This window comes from Pundamilia nyererei, unplaced genomic scaffold, assembly GCF_000239375.1.
Source record: "Pundamilia nyererei isolate P.nyererei 1_Seehausen unplaced genomic scaffold, PunNye1.0 scaffold00040, whole genome shotgun sequence".
NCBI lineage: Eukaryota > Metazoa > Chordata > Actinopteri > Cichliformes > Cichlidae > Pundamilia > Pundamilia nyererei.
This window is the reverse complement of record NW_005187441.1, coordinates 1203612-1221510: the sequence shown is the minus strand read 5'-3', so window position 1 is coordinate 1221510 and position 17899 is coordinate 1203612. Positions and strand designations below refer to the sequence as shown.

The 17899-nt window shown below is 40.9% G+C and overlaps 2 protein-coding genes across 2 annotated transcripts in view; one reads left to right on the top strand and one right to left on the bottom strand.

The window, feature by feature from the left end:
* Positions 1–3664: 3664 nt before the first annotated feature.
* atp5pf (ATP synthase peripheral stalk subunit F6) lies at positions 3665–5693 on the top strand. Its single transcript, XM_005730928.2, has 4 exons — positions 3665–3753; positions 4356–4525; positions 4749–4873; positions 5589–5693. Exons 2-4 carry the CDS (start codon positions 4356–4358, stop codon positions 5615–5617), a joined length of 324 nt encoding a protein of 107 aa, XP_005730985.2. The 5' UTR covers positions 3665–3753; the 3' UTR covers positions 5618–5693.
* A 2272-nt stretch (positions 5694–7965) lies between these two features.
* jam2a (junctional adhesion molecule 2a) overlaps positions 7966–17899 on the bottom strand; it is a 21058-nt gene continuing 11124 nt past the window's right edge. Inside the window, exons 4-10 of the mRNA XM_005730927.1 lie at positions 16510–16659; positions 16212–16399; positions 15882–15984; positions 14946–15053; positions 14790–14805; positions 8822–8855; positions 7966–8662 (exon numbers count right to left, since the gene is read on the bottom strand). Coding sequence (XP_005730984.1) covers positions 8624–8662; positions 8822–8855; positions 14790–14805; positions 14946–15053; positions 15882–15984; positions 16212–16399; positions 16510–16659 — 638 coding nt within the window. The 3' untranslated portion in view covers positions 7966–8623. The remainder of the gene's footprint in view (positions 8663–8821; positions 8856–14789; positions 14806–14945; positions 15054–15881; positions 15985–16211; positions 16400–16509; positions 16660–17899) is intronic.

Here is a 17899-nt window from a genome sequence, read left to right as displayed (position 1 = left end):
TACAGCTGCTCTCTCTCGAGATCATTTCTCACTTATAGATTGTCATTCTAGCAAGATTGTACATTTAGTATGTTCTCGTGATCACGTGACTTTAAAAACAATGATGAAAAATATATATAAATCTAGATGAACGGGCTCTGCTTTGATATCATGTAAAGAAAAAAAACACATTTAAAAGATGTTTTTGTTTTTTTGTTTTTTTTTCCTCCTTCTTTTGCCGTTTAAGTGTGATCCTCATACATATATATATTTTTTAATCCTGCTACTTTCCAGAAGCTGCAGGAGAGGGAGCCGGCTTCATCTCTGTATATTATTCTCGTTCACTGAAGTATATTGTGTTAAAGGCTTCGGAAATCACTCCTCTTGGTTTCTTGATCATTTCATGCTAGGTTTTTTTTAATAAGGGCATCGTATGTCAGTTAGAGTGTATGTTGTTTGGGGAAGGCCGGGGGTGGGGGTGAAGGCGGGGAAACACGTGAGGAGTCTGTTATGGAGGTTAAGATCATCTCGGCGTGTACGTGTTTTCGTTTTTAGTCTGGTGGTTCATCCAGTTGTAAGCCGACGCAGTCTCTTTTGTTTGGTTTTGTTTTTTCTTCTGCGGATAGAACAGGTGGAGTTCTGAGAAGAGGAGGTGGTGGAGGTAGAGAGGAAATGACTTGCAGTTCCGGTTGGATAGCCAGGCAGGCAGGCAGTCTGTGTGTGTATATATATAATGGATTTTCACCCCCCCCCCACCCCAGCACCTCCCTCCTCTTTCGACTTCCCTTTCCTTCAGGCATGCTGCTCACCTCTCTGCCATCATCTCACACTTGACTCCTGAAAGGCAGCGTTGATGATGATGATGATGATGATGATGGGATTTACCATCAAGAGCTGACGGCAAATCCGGGGGCTTGGGGTGGGGGGGCAAAGCAGCGATCCAATGTTGGTCAGAGGTAGGCAAGAAGCCCCTGTTCAGCATTATCAGGTCAGCTCATGCTTGACGGGTGGTCACCGTGTTAACACTGTGTGGAAGGAGACGCACTGTGGCCCCTCGCTGAGATCCGTGAGGAAATGGCGAGTAGAACATGTAGATATGGGGGCTGCAGAGGGATGAGTGTGTGTGCTTTTCGGAGGGTGCTCATTAGAAGCCCAACAGAGGGCAGTAGAGTAGAAGAGGAAGCAGGATTATCTTTCTTTTACTTTTTTTTTTTTTTTTTTCCTGTGGGTTATCTTATTGGTTTTGTTTTCCACTGTGTAATATTGTGCAGGCCATTTGCATTGACTGGGAAAATGCTTTCTACACTGTATTCCATAATAAAGTTTTGAATGTACATATAAGTGCTGTGTCTCTGTGATGTTTCTACTATTAATGCTCAAAAACAGGCATAAGCATCCAGTTTAATTCTAATAATTCACATTTGTCTGTTTTTAAATATCAAAAGAGTGGCCCCACTACAAGGACATTTTTTCTTATCTTGGGTAAGGAGGCCAAAGGTCATTCTCAGACGGAAAACAGCAGAGTGGAGCTGACAGGGATTCAGAGTGTTGCTCCGGCGTGGGTCTTAACTTCCAGACGCAGCTGAACCCAGGTCATCTTGTTAAAGGTTAACTGGAACACAGGCAGTGTTTGAACAGGACCTGATCCTCACTGTGAGAAGGCAACAATTAAACTGCATATCTATGAGTTTTATTTTGGCTACTTTGTGACTTTCTGGCAAATGTAACTCTGTAAATGAGCGGAGTCAAAACTAAACACTAAAAAGTCAGGGAAAACAAGTTTTTAAAATAAAATTGCCAAGTTGGCCATGGGACAAGCCAAGATGTCACAGTGAGTGATAGACCGTACTGGGCCAAAGTCTTGAGTCATCCATCATTTCTTTATATTTTGCTTCCAAGGAGGCAGACGTTCTAATTTTAACTCCTCCATTTAAAAGTAATTCACTGTTTACTGACCACTTTCACCATTTTTTTTCCGCTTTGTTTAGTGAACACATCCAACTCTTCACTCACTTTTCACTTTCATGCTTTTGTTGAGCTATTTCAAATGTTACTGCGTACTTTGAGCAAAGCATTTAAATTAAAACCACACTATCATTTTCCGCTTCTAGTTCATAATTTCAGTTAGCTTAAACACGTCAAGATGGCTAACAATTTTGACTGTTTACCCACACCCTTTTTACCTTAATACTTTTGCCAACTAGACTACAAAGTCTTGAGCCACCCCTCGTTTCTTTGTTTTGCTTCCAATGAGCCAACCTTTCTTTTGTTTTGTTGTTTTGATGACCTTCTATGAAACATTCAAGCATAAAGAAGGCATTTAACTCAAGGTATGAACCAATTTTGTGTTGACACATAAAAGACAACTTTGCAAAAATACTATTTTAAATTGGATCTTGAGACACTTTGCCAGCAGCCTCTTACAAAAGCAAATCACCTGTTCCCATTTCTTTGGTTAAATCCATGATAACAGCCTAACAGGCATAAAATTATATTTTTTGACCAACAATGTGATTCCCAAAGAGCAATTAACCAGAAATGTTGACTATGTCAGCATGGTGTGCAATGTATCCTTAAAAAAATCTGAGGAATCTGGACAAGTGGAAGACAAAAGAAGAAGCAGTAGGCCTCAATAAATTATCTACAGCAGGTGAGCCATATCCAAAATTGGAATAAATATCTGAGAGATGCATTTGGCCCTTCATTTGGTCCACCTAATGTTCACTGAAGCTTTATTAGAATTTTTTTCACTGGGATGGTGGCTGCCAGGAAGCTATTCTTAAGAAAATGCTTAGGTATGCTAAATTAGTAAAGAACTGGACAGTGGCAACAAGTCTGATGGGGTGACTAATCCAAAATGTGTATTTTTTGTTCAAATTGTTGTCCGTGTGTACAGTGGAGGTCAGTGTGTCCAACCACCATGGAGGCTTTGTCATGGTTTGGTGCTGAATTCAACTAGTGCATTGGAGAGCTTGTCAATACTGACAGAACAGATTTTCATCCATTATGTTACCATGTGAAAAGTGTATGACTGACAGGGGCTTCATTTTACATGACATGCATGACAGTGATCCCAAACACAATGCCAATGCAATAAAAACAGACCTAAAAAGACAAGACGCACAATGAACACTATCAGTCATGGTCAGAGCTCAACATTATTGAAGAAGTGTGGGATCATCTTGACCACGAACGGAACAAAGTGCAGGAATATCCAAAAAAAGCTTTGAATGTCCTCCATGAAGCCTGGAGAACTATCCCTGAAGCCTACTTAAAGACATGAGAAGAAAGATGCCAGAGAGAGCTCAGACTGTGATGAAGAATAAAACTGATTATAACTATTTCCAGTTTTTACAGCAAGATTTGAAGACAGATAGGGGTGGCTCAAGACTTTTCCTCCATAAACACAATAGCTAAGTTACAGTGAAGGTGGAATTCGGCGAGAAGTAAACTAACAAGAGAAATGCATTAATGTGATAAAATGAACATCTTTCCACGGCCAATTAGAAAGCCATAATAGAGATTTTCAATAGAAAGAGTCATTTACAACCAGGTCACTTTAATTTAGCTAGAAAAAATGCTTCTGTTAGTCATTTTAAGTCAAACTTCGTTGACCTCTTTCGACTGTAATTTGAGATCAAACTGAGCGTGCGCAGTCCTGCGCATATAGAGTTAATGCTTGACGTTCGCGAACGCCTCCTGTCAACAACGAACTCCCACAATTCACCGCGGTCCTTCACATTTGGCTCTGTTGCTCTGGGTGTCAAATCCAAGGTGAGTACGGTGTCTTAAAAAGAAAAGCTATCAAACATTTAACTTCACCTCTTCTGTCACGACGCTCTGCGTACACAGATACGTGCACGGTGGTGCGTTTGGTGAGAGCGGTGGTGTAACACACCGCGGTACATCAAACCGTATAAAAATGTCCGAACGCTCCCTAGTGTCAGCTAAAGCTAGCTTAGCATGTTAGCATAAGCCGCTGTTTTGTCATTTGAATGAAGGAAACGTCAAGTGTTGACCAGCAAGCAGCAACTCAGTAAAGCCGATCTAACATCTTGTAGTTATAGTAACTCTGTTTCTATAGACTGGGTGTTTGGGTTAGTAGCAAACTGAGTGTGCTAGTTAGCTATGCTCTGCCTTTGACGTGAACTAGCTAATGCTAAAGGCAGCTAGTGGTACTGATTGATAGGGAATTAGTAAAAGATAGCAAACATGTCCATGTGAAAGCGGAATTAAGGATTTAACACGCAGAAAGAAAAATGCGTTTATCACTTATTGAGGGGTGTAATTTCAAGCCCTCAGAGTACTTTGTACCAGCACATTTCGTCCAAAATCAGTTTAAATGTCACCCAAACTCGACGCTTTGGCTCCTTCAGATGGCTCTGCACCGGTTATTCCAGCTGTCCTCCGTGCTGCGCTCTGCCGTGAGCCTGACCCTGCGCAGGAACATCGGCATCTCTGCTGTCCTCTTCCAGCGGGCCAAGGAGCTCGACCCCGTCCAGAAACTGTTCCTGGACAAGATCCGTGACTACAAGAGCAAGGCCAAGTGAGTTGGTGATACCTCCAGCCACTGACAGACAAGTTTGAATAAAGTTTACCAAACAGACTTCCAGCTCAGAGGTCAGCCGTTGGCAAAGCATTAACTTTAAATGTCCTTTGGGTGCGCTCTGGCATGCACTTCACTAACATCTGTTCAAACAGCATCTCCTCCTCTTGCTGCAATCGTGCTCAGAATGTTGAACATTTTTTTGATGCCTTTGCTCTCCCAGGACTGCTGGTGGCAATGTGGATGCAGGTCCAGCTTATCAGAAGAATCTGGGTGAAGAAGTAATCAAACTGCAGAGACTATATGGAGGAGGAGACCTCAACAAGTTCCCTGAATTCAAATTCACAGGTCTGTTTGGGCTCATGGGCTCAGCAAGTGCAGTTTGCTGAATAGTCTTTAATACTGTAGTTACAGTTTAGGTAAAAATATTTATCACTAAAGGTTTCCTTGCCACAAGGGGTCGCCACAGTGGGTAGGTCCCACAGCACTTCATTTCAAAGGGGTTTGTGTCTCTGGAGTTGAACCAGCGACCTTTCGCTTACCACTACAGCACTGGAGGCACTAAGCCTGTAAAAATGTTTTGATTTGTTTCTTTCCAGTTTAAATGAATCTTTGGGTTACTGACGTAATGCGGTCGTTCTTGTTTTGTGTTATTTAAGCAAATGCCTAAAACGTGATATTTTATGGTCAAAACTGTGCCTTTTGTTACTGATTATCGAGAAGGCGCAGGACTACAGTGACAATGGCATGTGCTTATTATGCCACAGTTGTTCCCTTCATAAATATTTATGCCTTTGCTACAGAGGAGGCAGTCTGTGATTTGAGTCTTGGGTCTATAAATAGCGTAGATGTTGTCATCAAACACAGCCAGATGACTTGCTTGAAATTGGGTCAGGAAGATTTTATTTTTTAACTTCAATGTGTTTTTGATGAAGCTAATAGTGGCCACTTTTTGTATATTTCTATACCTTTATTTTTGTTTTAGATGTCAGAATAATCACTAATATTGCAGTGCAGGAGGAAGTGATTCACATTTTTTTCCATCTTGTCTATTTTTTTGCAGAGCCGAAGTTTGACGAGGGCGCCAAGTGAATGATGTGCATGTTGTGTATCTCCTACCTGTCACAAAATATGTTGTATTTAATAAAAAAGATAGTGGACTGAACTACGAGATCTTTGTGACTCTATAAATATGTTGTGATTGAGGCTGTGTAGTAAAATCTGGACCTAAAAATCTGAATGACTAATTTCCAGACACTCGCCCTCAAACCATGAATTTGTGCCAGGAAATGAGGGCTGCTTAGGAACTTGTATAACTAGGCCTGCACATTTTCTGCATGTCTATAAATCTGTCCCCGGGCTACTATTAAAAGACTAAAGATGTCAACATTATTTACTTTTTCCTTTGGAGCTGAAAAATGTTTAAAAGCAGTTTCCCTCAAATAACCGTTTGTCGGATTGGACAAATGCAAACAAGCTCAGAACTCGAAGGAGGTTTGATTAGAAATACTGAAAGACATCCAGCTGCAGTGACACTCCCAGAACATATGGTGAGGCACAGTTAATTTAATTTTTTAATTTATATGTAGATATCCAAAAAGCAGCAAGCCAAATGTTGGCTGACCTAGATGCAAACTGGCTGTCAATCTGCACCGTTCTTGAGCGTTCCCCGTTATGACAAGGTCAGCGATGCATTTAAGCCTTTCCGTGATGAATGTTTTGAAACCCCAAAATAGCATCAGAAAGGGCAAGTTTCTGTCTGACCTGGTGCCTAAATTTTTTAGACTGTGCAGCCAGCCTTTAAAGCTGCGCTCAGAAAATGTACCAACATCTACCACTGTGATTTCAAGCAGTGCACGACTTCATTAAACACACTGAAAAGAAACAGAAGTGCATGTAGTCATGGCTGTGGGTTAAAAATGTTGCTGTTTATTCTGTTAGAGGGGGAGAAAAGCAACTCTGGAAATATTTAGTTAACCTGTCTGGGAGGGAACAGGTCTGCTGGGAGATTATCACTTGAAAGATTAATGTAAAGTCTTGCCGACCGAGGCCGCTGCACTTCACTGTAGCCATCTATGGGAATACAGCAGAGACTGTGAGCATTATAAGAGATGATGCAGTTAGTTTGACGAATAAAGCAATAATGCAACTACCAGTTTTCCACATTGATAAATCTGCAGTCCACTTAATTAGATTTACACGTTCTTGTCACTTTAAGTAGAAGTCATGAATAATTCCTCTTGTCAGGTTGATGCTTGTGCTGACTGCAGCGGTGGGAGAAGTGCTGTTACTCTGAAAACTCCTCAAACACATCCATATCTATATTAATGTAACACCTGAGTGTTGCGGCTGGTAAAGGCAGGCAGGGATGATAAAAACACAAGCTAATGTAAAAATGGTGAAAAAGCGAGTGACGTTTGGTTCTGATCAAACATGGATATAAAAAGTGGCAGCAAATGCTTAAGGACTTTGAGATGATGCTTTAGTAGGTAGCTGGTTACTACAGTGTACAAACATGGGGTTTGCATCAGTAACTGGCTTTGGAAGTGCAAGTTAATGGTTGTTTACAGGATTTTATAGGCAGCGCAGAAAATCAATACAGCGTAGTATCACAATATTTTGCCTGATGATATCGTATCGGTAAAGGAACACCAAATATTGGTCTTTTATTAAGTCAATCAGCACCACCGTAAAGTTATAACATTAGCTGAGCAAACTGCTAAACCATCCAACACTGGATGCACTTGACAAAGCTACCTGAGCTAGCTAGCAGCTCAGTCACAGGAATAAAGCCAGGACAGCAACCTCCTCACATCTACAAAAGAAGAAAAACTCAGTGGCTTTTGTTGTTTACTCATGCCCACTTGTGATTGCAAAGTGTGGAGATCGGAAAGTGTACTGAGCACAAATGTGAAAGTTAAAGGTGAATTTCTGTCCATGTAGACGGCACCAGATGTGTAATTTCCAGTGATTTATCACAGGAAGTTGCTGTACCATCAGAAACAGATTGTATGTAATTGCAAACTTCACCCCATTCAATCTCAGACTGATAGCAGACTGCCTTACAGGCAGGTTTTAGTGGCAGTGTTATGCTTGAAAATCTCATTTTGTTGCCAACCCCCCCAACATGTGAGATAACTTGATGTAATTTGTGGTTTTGAAGAACATGCCACCTCTAGTGTATAGGCAGCTACTTCTCGTGTTGCATTCTTTCCACCATTGGAAACACGGTAATAACAAACATGGGCTTGAGTAGAAAAAACTTTATTACTGATACACTATTCAAATAAAACTCTGAAGTCATTCACACAGCCTAAAAACAGACACTCCATTTGATAATCAGTGGCACAGAAATATAAAGACATATAAAGAAAAAAGTAAGGCAAATTTTTTTTTACAAAAAAAGAACTGTGATCCATAGATAAATATGACAGACAGACAAATTAAAAAGGCACAAGGTATATAGTATATATGTATATTTATAAAAAAGACCATGCAGGCACATCAGGATGGAATGGGGTTGTCCTCAGCGTTATTGTTAAGTGGCTTCTTGTTCTTACTAAGATCACGAGTGGTCCCAGTGTCGAAGACGAAATACTGACTGAGGTAAGCTGTAGTTTTATTGAAAACAACTGAGATGCTTCCCTTATGGCTTTAAGGAGAATTCCCTGTCATGATTCAATTTTTTAAAGACAAGAAATCTATCAAATTAAACATCAGTCTTTGGTAAAAAATAAAAATTGAGTAATTAAAGCAGTTAGCCTTAGAAATTTATACTGAGAAAAAAAAGATCAATTGCAAATTCAACATCTGACCACCAGGGGGAAGCAGAGTACCATGAAACTGTACTTAATCCCATAATAGCAGGAGACATCAATGTAAGAGGCGAATACACAGCAAAGCCAGAGTAAAGAAGCCTTGCAGATTTTCTTGACATCAACCATCCGGAAGGATTGGCGGAGGAATAAAGATTGAAATTAGCACGTATTGGAAGATCAAGAGCTCGTTCTGAGTCCGAAACAAAATCAGAATCCAGTGTTGGCACCTTATCACCTTTTTTTTCTTTTTGTCTTGCTTTTGGAGAGGAAGACCAGCTTCTCAGAGCATGAACGACTGTGTGTGTTTAAAATCCTGGGGCTGAGAAGAGGGACACAAAACACGTATTAATGTTTGCTAAATAAACTGATGATTTAAATTAAAAAGCACACACACACACATCAAACATCCGGTAAGTGCGAACTGCTACATTTAGGCAAAGTGAGAGGGAAAGAAGCAAACCTGAAAACAAACACTTACTTCTTGGGGTGGAGGGATGTAGTTGACATTGGACCTGGAAGACAGAAACATGGTAAGAACACCTGACAGCTCTAACCTGAGTTATATCTCGCCTGTATTAATAATGCACGTGGCAAACACAGGTAGGAAGAACAGTCAGAGCGAGCTCGTCATTAGGCAGCACTGGAACAAAGTGGAGAGCAAAGTGTAAGGAAAGTGCTGCAGTTTGTCGCAGGAGGGCTTGTGTATGTGCATTTGGAGAATGAGAGACCTTTTTAAATCAATCAAGATGTGCAGACTTTAATTGCTCTAACAATAATTTGTTAATTATTTAGGAGTTACAGCCATTTCTATAGACTGCTGTGGTACGGATTCGGAGAGAGTCGGGGTAATGCTTTTCTCATTTCCGATCTTTACACCAAGCTAACGTCTCCTGTTTGAATAAACAGCTATGAGAGTGCTATTGATCTCCTTTCAACATGACAAGCTCGATGTTAAAAAACAGCTCCCTGAATTTCTTTCTTTCACATTTACAGTCATTTTAAATAGTGCAAAAGAGGGATTTGCACATTGAAAAGTTGCGATTAAAAAAAAAAAGTTAAAATATATAATATATGTATGAAAATTGATGTAGAGATCTTAAAAACTCATGTATCAAATATGACACACTCGGTGTTACAGGATTAAGCAATCAAGGCTGAATGATGGTCAGAGCGCTGCCCTTTTGTCTGCCACGAGTTCAACGCTCAGTGAAAGTTGCAGCTTCAAAAAATCAGGTTGAAAATTAAAAATATCTATATTTACGTTTCTTTGGGTTGTGAATGGAGATAAATTGGTGTCAATTTGAGACATCATCAAAACTGTTGAAATTTTTACTTCTTCCTTCCGTTTATGATGTTTGACCTCATTTCCTCCCCTAAATGGTTCATTACACAAACTCACTGGCAAATGAAAACCAAATTTTTGTTCACAGGAAAATCAGTTTTCGACCAGAATCTGCGAACATCTTGAATCAGAGAAGACTTTAATGTAGTTTAATGTGATTTAAATGTAACAATTATGTGTTCAATCTGAAACTAAAAGCCGAAGAATCTTAAAGATACACCAGAAAACTTCTGTCCGTTCACCAAATGTAACCTGTGTTTTTCCAGATGAGGGAATTTTTACTGCATACATCCAACTGTAGGTGTATTTTCACCATTCAAAACAAAAAAGTTCACATAGTCAACTTTGACTTGTAAGTACGTTTGACATACTCATTTTCTTTAACTGTAAATAATGTGGAATTGATCAGAGATGCTGTAAAACGCCGTTTATGAACACTGGAATCATTCATCGTGAACTGTTTGCATCTGCAGAGATGTGCAAAGGTCCTTTTGTTCAGCAACAGTATTGTGTTGCAGCGGCACGTGGAGTTAAAAGTCTAAGTGATCGCGTTAGCGGAGCTGTGAACTGTTGTGTAATGCATTTGGCTTGCTGAGTGTCTGGCACATCAACCTCTATGGCTTTAATTATAGTCTCGAAATCACCTCCAAAAATAAGTCTGTTGGAAGTGATCCTCTTCTAAGAAATTGAAACTATTTCACAGGGAAAAAATAAAAATATCAATAACCCATAACTTAGCCAGTAAATTTAAAGTTGTAGCCAAAAAGATGTTCAGCTTTAAATGAAGACAGGAAACAAGTAGCTTGGCTCTCTGTGAGCAAAAGAAATCTTCTTACCGGCACCTCTAAAGCTCAGTAATTAACACGTTATCTCGTTTGTTTAATCCAAACACAAACAGCCAAAACAACATATGGTTTTAATGGTGGGTCAGGTTCTGCGGTTCCTCCAAAGTCTCGCTGTCTGCGAAGCAGTTACGTCTGTTTATTTTATTTCCTAATGTGCCACACTCACATGTCCTCAGCTCTGTGCAGGGTTTGGCTGCTGATGTGGGCTGCACCATGACACTGGGAGATCCAAAATGACCTGCGGGGGGTCAGGGCATGGGCTTTAACAAGAAGCATGCCCTCGTGGACTCGTACTGCACACCATGCTTTGGAGTGTGAGTATTAGTGTGAAGTCATCCGTAAAGATGTGCAGCTTAACTGTTGGTTTGGAAAGCTTGAACATTTGTAACCTAAATCTGTCAACCTCCACATTTGATTTCTATTCCATGCATTTAGCTCTCTGTTAAATTTACCCCACAGGATTGTGCATTCAGATTTATACCTGGAAAGCCAAAAGATACCACAATTAACATGCACAGGCGCCCAACCAATTATGTCTCTGGAACTGCTGGTTGGACAACAATGACATTCACTCATATGCTTAGGTTTAGTCAGGCATGTTGAATCATAGTGGATTCTGTCATTCTGCAACAAAACAAGCAAAGAAATGACCCTGATCAGTGTTTTATGGTCATTTGTGTGTAGTTTTTAGCAATGCCAGACCTCTAAACTCTCATCTTTGGAATAATATTACTAGTAGTAGAAGTCCTAATAGTCCATCTAATATTTGAGCAATGACCTGAATTCCAACAGACGTTGGAAACCCAAATGAAAAAGTAAGAATCAAAATAGGCAGAACTAATATGTTCAAGCCCACTTTTAAATTACATAGAGAAGTAAACCAAGATGTTCAAGCTTATTTGAGCACACTTTATGAATGACATTTCATAAACCAGCAAGCATGCAGCCAATCACATGCAGCAATCCAACACCGCAGTATTAAAAAGCTCAAACTGTGTGACTGCCTTTTGTTTGAGCAATGCATTTAATAGCTGGAGTTACCCAAGGCTCCAGTTTAGGCCCCTTTAAAGGCACAGTGTGTAAAATCTCACCACTAGGTGTCAGTAGACTGCAGATTACAGGCAATTGATTTCTGTTTTCTTACCCTCCTAACATTAGCTAATATCTAATAAGCTGAGAGTAAGTAATTGTGACAATATCGGGAATAAATAAGCCTGTTCATGAAGTGCCAGTCACGTTAACTCTTTCCTTCACGTTTTCACTTCTTTGGTGTGGGAGACCTCTTCTCAGATGATTAAACATAGGTATGATCATTCATATTTAAGTCTGAAGTTGTACACATGAATTAAAATTCAAATCAAGTTCAAATTTGGATTGAACTGATTTAATAACAAACTACTGCTAAATGCAGAAAAAAGCTTGTCTTGCTAGAATGGTAGACTAACTAAAAACACAAGGAATCAAAAACATAAGCAAAGCTTGCGGCATGTGAATGCCATGAGTTCTCTTCTCCATCATTAGTGGACTACACGTGGTCAGGCAATGTCCATTTCAGCCACTGTAATTAGGATGGAGGAGAACATGGTGGCTTCCACAAACTGTGCTCTATGCTTTCTATCAAACACTGAAACACTGACGACTGCAGCTGAGAGCAACTTGGGGTTCAGTATCAAGGATATTTAGGATCGAAGCACCAACCTTCCAATCAGTTCCTGCTTTACCTCCTTAACTCCACAAACTAAACACCAAAGAATGCATATTTATGTGTACAGCTGACTGTACCTTTAAAGACCTGTACTATATCTAGTTCCTTACTACAACTAGAGCTGGGCGATATACGATTTTTTCATATCACGATATCAGCCAAATAACTATATTTGTAAGATTTAAATGTGCCGTTGCTCACAAGTAAAATGTGAAATAATCAGCAGCTTGTTTTTATTTAAATATTTATTTCCCATAATAAGTTTTCGTTTTAAAAAATAATCCCGTCCACACGTAAAGGCAGAAATGAAGGAAAACGCTGCTATGAACATGCCAAAGCAGCAGGTGGCGCTAGATTCCTAACCGTGCAGAAATGTTGGCCAATCAGAAGTCTAGAAGCCTCGTTGGGAAAAAGTAAACAAAGCTGGGGCATAGAAGCAGAACCGAGTCGTATGTGTGGAGGGACAGTAACTGTGTGTATATGTAAGCATTTAAACACTGCAGAGAGTAGAATTAACAGTAACAGTATTGTAGAAATTCATTTCACTGAAACAATAACGTGGCGCACAGTGTGACGTCAAAAAATGCGCACACCTTTGACGCTGCGTTTTCTCCGTTTTTCTAGTCCACACGTAAATGCAAAAACTGAGTTTTCAAAAATATCCACCCTGGCCGGAGTTTTTAAAAATCTTTGTTTTCAGTGACCAAAAACGCCGCTTACGTGTGGACAAAAGGTGCAAACGCCTAGAAAAATCTGCGTTTTCAAAAATACCCAGGTACGTGTGGACGTAGCGCATGCACCAGTTTATTGTATTTCCAGACTTGCTTTCGGCACAATTTACAGTGCGCGCTACTCTATTTTTTGTCAGACTTGAAATAGCCGAAATACCTTCACACTACGGAACTTCTATGGCTCTTCCGTTCGACAATCTCTCCGGCATTGGAACCATCATCTGTTTTCTCTTCGGTCACGCTCGGTTGATTTTTCTAGTCGGCACACTCATTTCCTCCATTACCCGGGCGGTATGGTGGCTGGCTGCTTCCCAAACAAATACACATGTGCAGCTTGGCACTTGTGCTGTACGTAACAAGTCACGTGACGTGACGCTGCGGCTGTGATTGGTTCGGCTCTGCGCTACTTAATTTGGATTGGCTGTTCTTTTTTTTTTTTTAAGAGGACGAGAGCGGCGAGGTCTATCGCAATAGTTTAATTTTTCTATCGAGAAAAAGTTATATCGCGGTACATATCGTTATCGTTCTATCGCCCAGCTCTAACTACAACCGATCATTTCAAGTATTCACCATACACTGTGAAATCACTAGTGCCTCATTTGAAATAAAAGTAGTAAACTGTTTCCTTCTTCTTTGGCTAATATTTTCCAGCAAGATCTTAAGTGAGCAACTAAATGTGACCGCAGCTACGCTTTTTAGTATCCTAAAAAAAAAAAAGCCAGAACAGTCCGAACTGTGCTTCATTCAACCAACATTCATCTACGACGACTGAAAACACATCCGCTGTCAGTCCTCAGCATGAAATAACATTCATCCATCTAACCAGGTGCCCGAGGGACCATTTTTCTCTTAGATGCCACAATCTAGATCTGCATCGCCGCTCAGTAAATTTGTACCCACTATCGGTGCATCAGAAATCATGTCGCATTGTCTTTGATTCTTTGTGAAGAAGCCTGTTCTATAAATAGGAAGTTGACACTGACAACTCCAGTTAGCTCAGCAGGATAAGCATCAGACTTTAACCCAGACAAAGAGCTTTCGCATCAGCTTTAAGGAGAGCTCTACGCTGACTCCCCATCAAACTCCAAGCAGTAACAAGCCAGTAATCAAATAACATAAAGTCAGGCGAGTCAGACCTGGGATACGAGGCCATGCATTTATGTCTCTGTGTCTTCTGGAACCTCTTTACACCCACTCTGGTGTGTTTGGAGGGCAGTGTCTGTAAGACGGGTGTAAGCGCCTTCAGCTATGCCACACTCTCATTCTTCAATATCCAAATAATCCTTTTCAAATTACCCGTCCAATCAGTTTAATTGCCTATAATTCCTTCTACTGCCAATATTTTCCTTCTTGCTGATTAACAGCCTGTAATTATTCCATAATTATGTAGCACTGATTGTTTCCCCCACAGCCCTGTTTTGAGGAGGGAGGAGGCGGGTGGAGTGGTCATCTGTCTGGCTGTATTTTGACATGAATTCAACATTAGTACATCTGCTTGGAAGTGGAAATCAATTCTAAAAAAAAAAAAAATCAATCAAAATAATAGCAAAAAAACTTTTTCCCAGGGTTTTGCATCTGTTGCCGCCAATCAAATGACCCAGTGAGTTGAAAAGCAGGCACTGCTGCATCTCAAATGAAAACACACACTCACACACAGCCACAGCTGTCACTCCATACAGTCCTGACTCAGCACACAGATGCAGACAGGCCGGCTAAGTGCAACAACAATCCACCCCTCCCCACCGCCTCCCCTCGACTTCAGCGTGTAAGATATTAGCTTGTGTTTGTTCACATCAATGTTAATTTAATCACAAAGCTCTTACCTTCCTCTGTGTCCTGCTGATGAATGAGCCGGGACCGTGGAAGAGAAAACAGAGTCAATGTCATTCTTTTTTTGGCGGGAATTGAAAACAGTTTCTATATTAATTGGTGCACTGTGGAGTGGTTATCGGACTGCCAAGACAGCCACACAAACTCACGGCTGAAGAAGCCGTTCCTCTGTAACAGGAAACCGCCGCATCCACAGATGAGCACGGCCAGGAAGACCCCCAACACTGTTGCCACTATCGCTGTGATGTTGACGTCCTCTGGAAGTGTGAAGACTGAATTATGAGCTGTTTACTCGCTAATTTATTGAAGCAGCGAGACACAAGATAAATCAGGAAGCAGCAAATAAAGCAAAATAATCTCCTAAAGTGGGAAGCTGTACTGCAGCGTTCCTATAATTTAATAAAGTCCACTTAATATGCTTTTCTTTTTGTCATATATATACAGTTACAATGATGAACGCTCATCTTAAACAAGTAATGCCTGTGAGCCACAAGCTCAGGTCACACACTGCTGTAAATGCTCTGTTTTAGACAGGCTTCTCCCCTCGTGGCTCTGTGTGATGTCACTGAGAGCAGCAACCCCTAATATGGCCATCTGTGATTGCAAAAGCTCCACCCACCTGCTGTTAAAACATTAATGAGCCAATGGGAAGCAAGTGGGAGGAGCTAATTTCAGACAGATGGACTGCACCAGGCTCAGTGTAAAATAAACTACTTTTTAAAATCAAGCACAGCTGCTCCTGCACAGTCCAAGAATAAAAAATATGGAGCTGAAAATGAGCATAACAGGTCTACTTAAAGTGCTTAAATGGTAGTGTGCATTAACGTAGAGCACATTACATGATTTATTAACAAGCCCAGCACTTATTTTCATCAACAGCGTCGTTCTATATTTTGTAATTTGGCCCACACTGGCCACAGGATCTCTTCAAACTGTAGGCTAGGCTATAAATGTGTCCAGACTTTAGAAGCAGGGTGGAATGAACTTAGTGGGCTTTTCCTCTCCACTGCATCCTTGATTTTGTCTGGTGCTGAAAGGTGTGGGGGATGAGGCGGGATTTAGTGTGGAAACGCACACACACACACCTATCGTCATATGCTTGGCCTCGCACATCTTGGGTAGTCCCACTCCGTTGGATGCCAGGCAACTGTATCGGCCAGTGTCCTCTTTGGCTACAGATTTAAACTCCTGTGGAAGAGAAAAACCAACCAACAAACCTCTATTATTAGAAAGAGCACGCTTTAAAGTGCAGTGTCTTCTGTCCTGACGTGTCCTTGAGGAAGAATCAGGAATGCTACCTTGTATCAAACCGAAGAGCAACTCAGCAGAAGCATCTTTATGCTTACACGATACTACAGTGTGCAACATTTGCCTGGTTTTCTTTATCTGCATGCACACACACTTATTTGTCTCACCAGAACTCCTGTGCGCGAGTTGATTAGATAGGTTGCGTTGGAATGACGGGGCGGGTTCATTGGCTGGTTGTCCTTGTACCAGGAGTAAGTGGCAGGTGGGATGCTGTGCTGGTCCCTGCAGCTCAGCTGTACCACTGAGCCAGTCACTGCTGAGCTGGGGATTTCACAGAGTGGGGTTTGAGGCGGCACTAAAAGAACGGGCAGAAAAATCACACCAATGTAAGCAAAAAAACATTCCCATCTTTAAAATAGTCTGAATGTTCTTATTACAGCAGATTCCCATCTCAGTCAGTGGTACCTAGGACTTTAAGCGTTACATTGGTCTCGCCCAGGTTGACAGAGTCTTTAGGAGCACTGATCTCACAGCGGTACTCTCCAGCATCCTCCTGGGTCACTTTTTTCAGCGTCACTGTCGCTCCTTCAATGGTCGCCCGGCCCTCAAAGGGACCTGAGAGAAAGAATAGAAGGTCAGAAGTGGAAATGTCTTCCATGGCTGTGGGCTACAGCCACTGCATGTTATAATCTACGGTCTGCAATACTGCCACCCAAAATTTAATAACCAGTAGCAATTGAACAATTGCAGCATGAGTAAAATAATCTACTATTAAATGTTTTCTTTTTTTTAACCACTGCTATAATTTGGAGACATTTTGAGTCGCTGTAAACCCAACACTGAGGATTTCTTATACTGTCATGCAGCTGGACTTTTGTAGACATTACCCAATGGAGGTGTATGTGAAAACGCAAATGTCCAAGTCTGATCAGACAGCCCCGGAGTGCATGTTTGTGTGTGGGTAATAATCTGGTACAGCTATCGAGTGGCTGTCCTGTGTCCAGCCTGTTGTACGCTCTACTTCATCGTCAGGAGTTTGTGTGTATCACTGGTAAAGGTGGGCGGATCGATCTAAATATCGATACCGATACTACCGATATTTTGGTTGGATGGTCTTAGAGCAGGGGTGTCTGACTCCAGGCCTCAAGGGCCGGTGTCCTGCAGGTTTTAGATGTGTCCTTGACCCAACACAGCTGATTTAAATGGCTAAATGACCTCCTCAACATGTCTTAAAGTTCTCCGCAGGCCTGGTAATGAACTAATCATTTGATTCAGGTGTGTTGACCCAGGGTGAGATCTAAAACCTGCAGGACACCGGCCCTCGAGGCCTGGAGTTGAACACCCCTGTCTTAGAGACATGCTAGCATGATAAGATTGATGCTTTGTTTTTATCTGCTAGGTTCAGTTTGTTATATTTTTTTTTAATGAAAGACAATGTACCTCATACCTTTTTGTGTTTGACTGTCACATCTATTTTATTTATAGCCTGTAGCACATTTAAACAACAGAAGTGGACCCAACGTGCTTTAGAGACAGACACAGTTACATTTCCGGTCTCCCAAAAAAAAAAGTTTCAAAATACACGAAAAGCTGAAATTAGCTGGAAAGTAAAAATCACAATGATTTAGTAGTTATCTAAATTTACCGCAAAAAATAACATTAAAATGTATTAAAATAATTTGCAAATTGATGAGGATTCATCTCATAAACGATCAAACACTGCTCTTCCCTACATAAGCTGCTTTCATTCAGCTTTTATGCTCCTTATATCTGGAACAAACTCCCAGAAAGCCTCAGATCAGCTGAAACACTCAGTTTATTTAAATCCAGGTTGAAGACTCACCTGTTCTCAGCT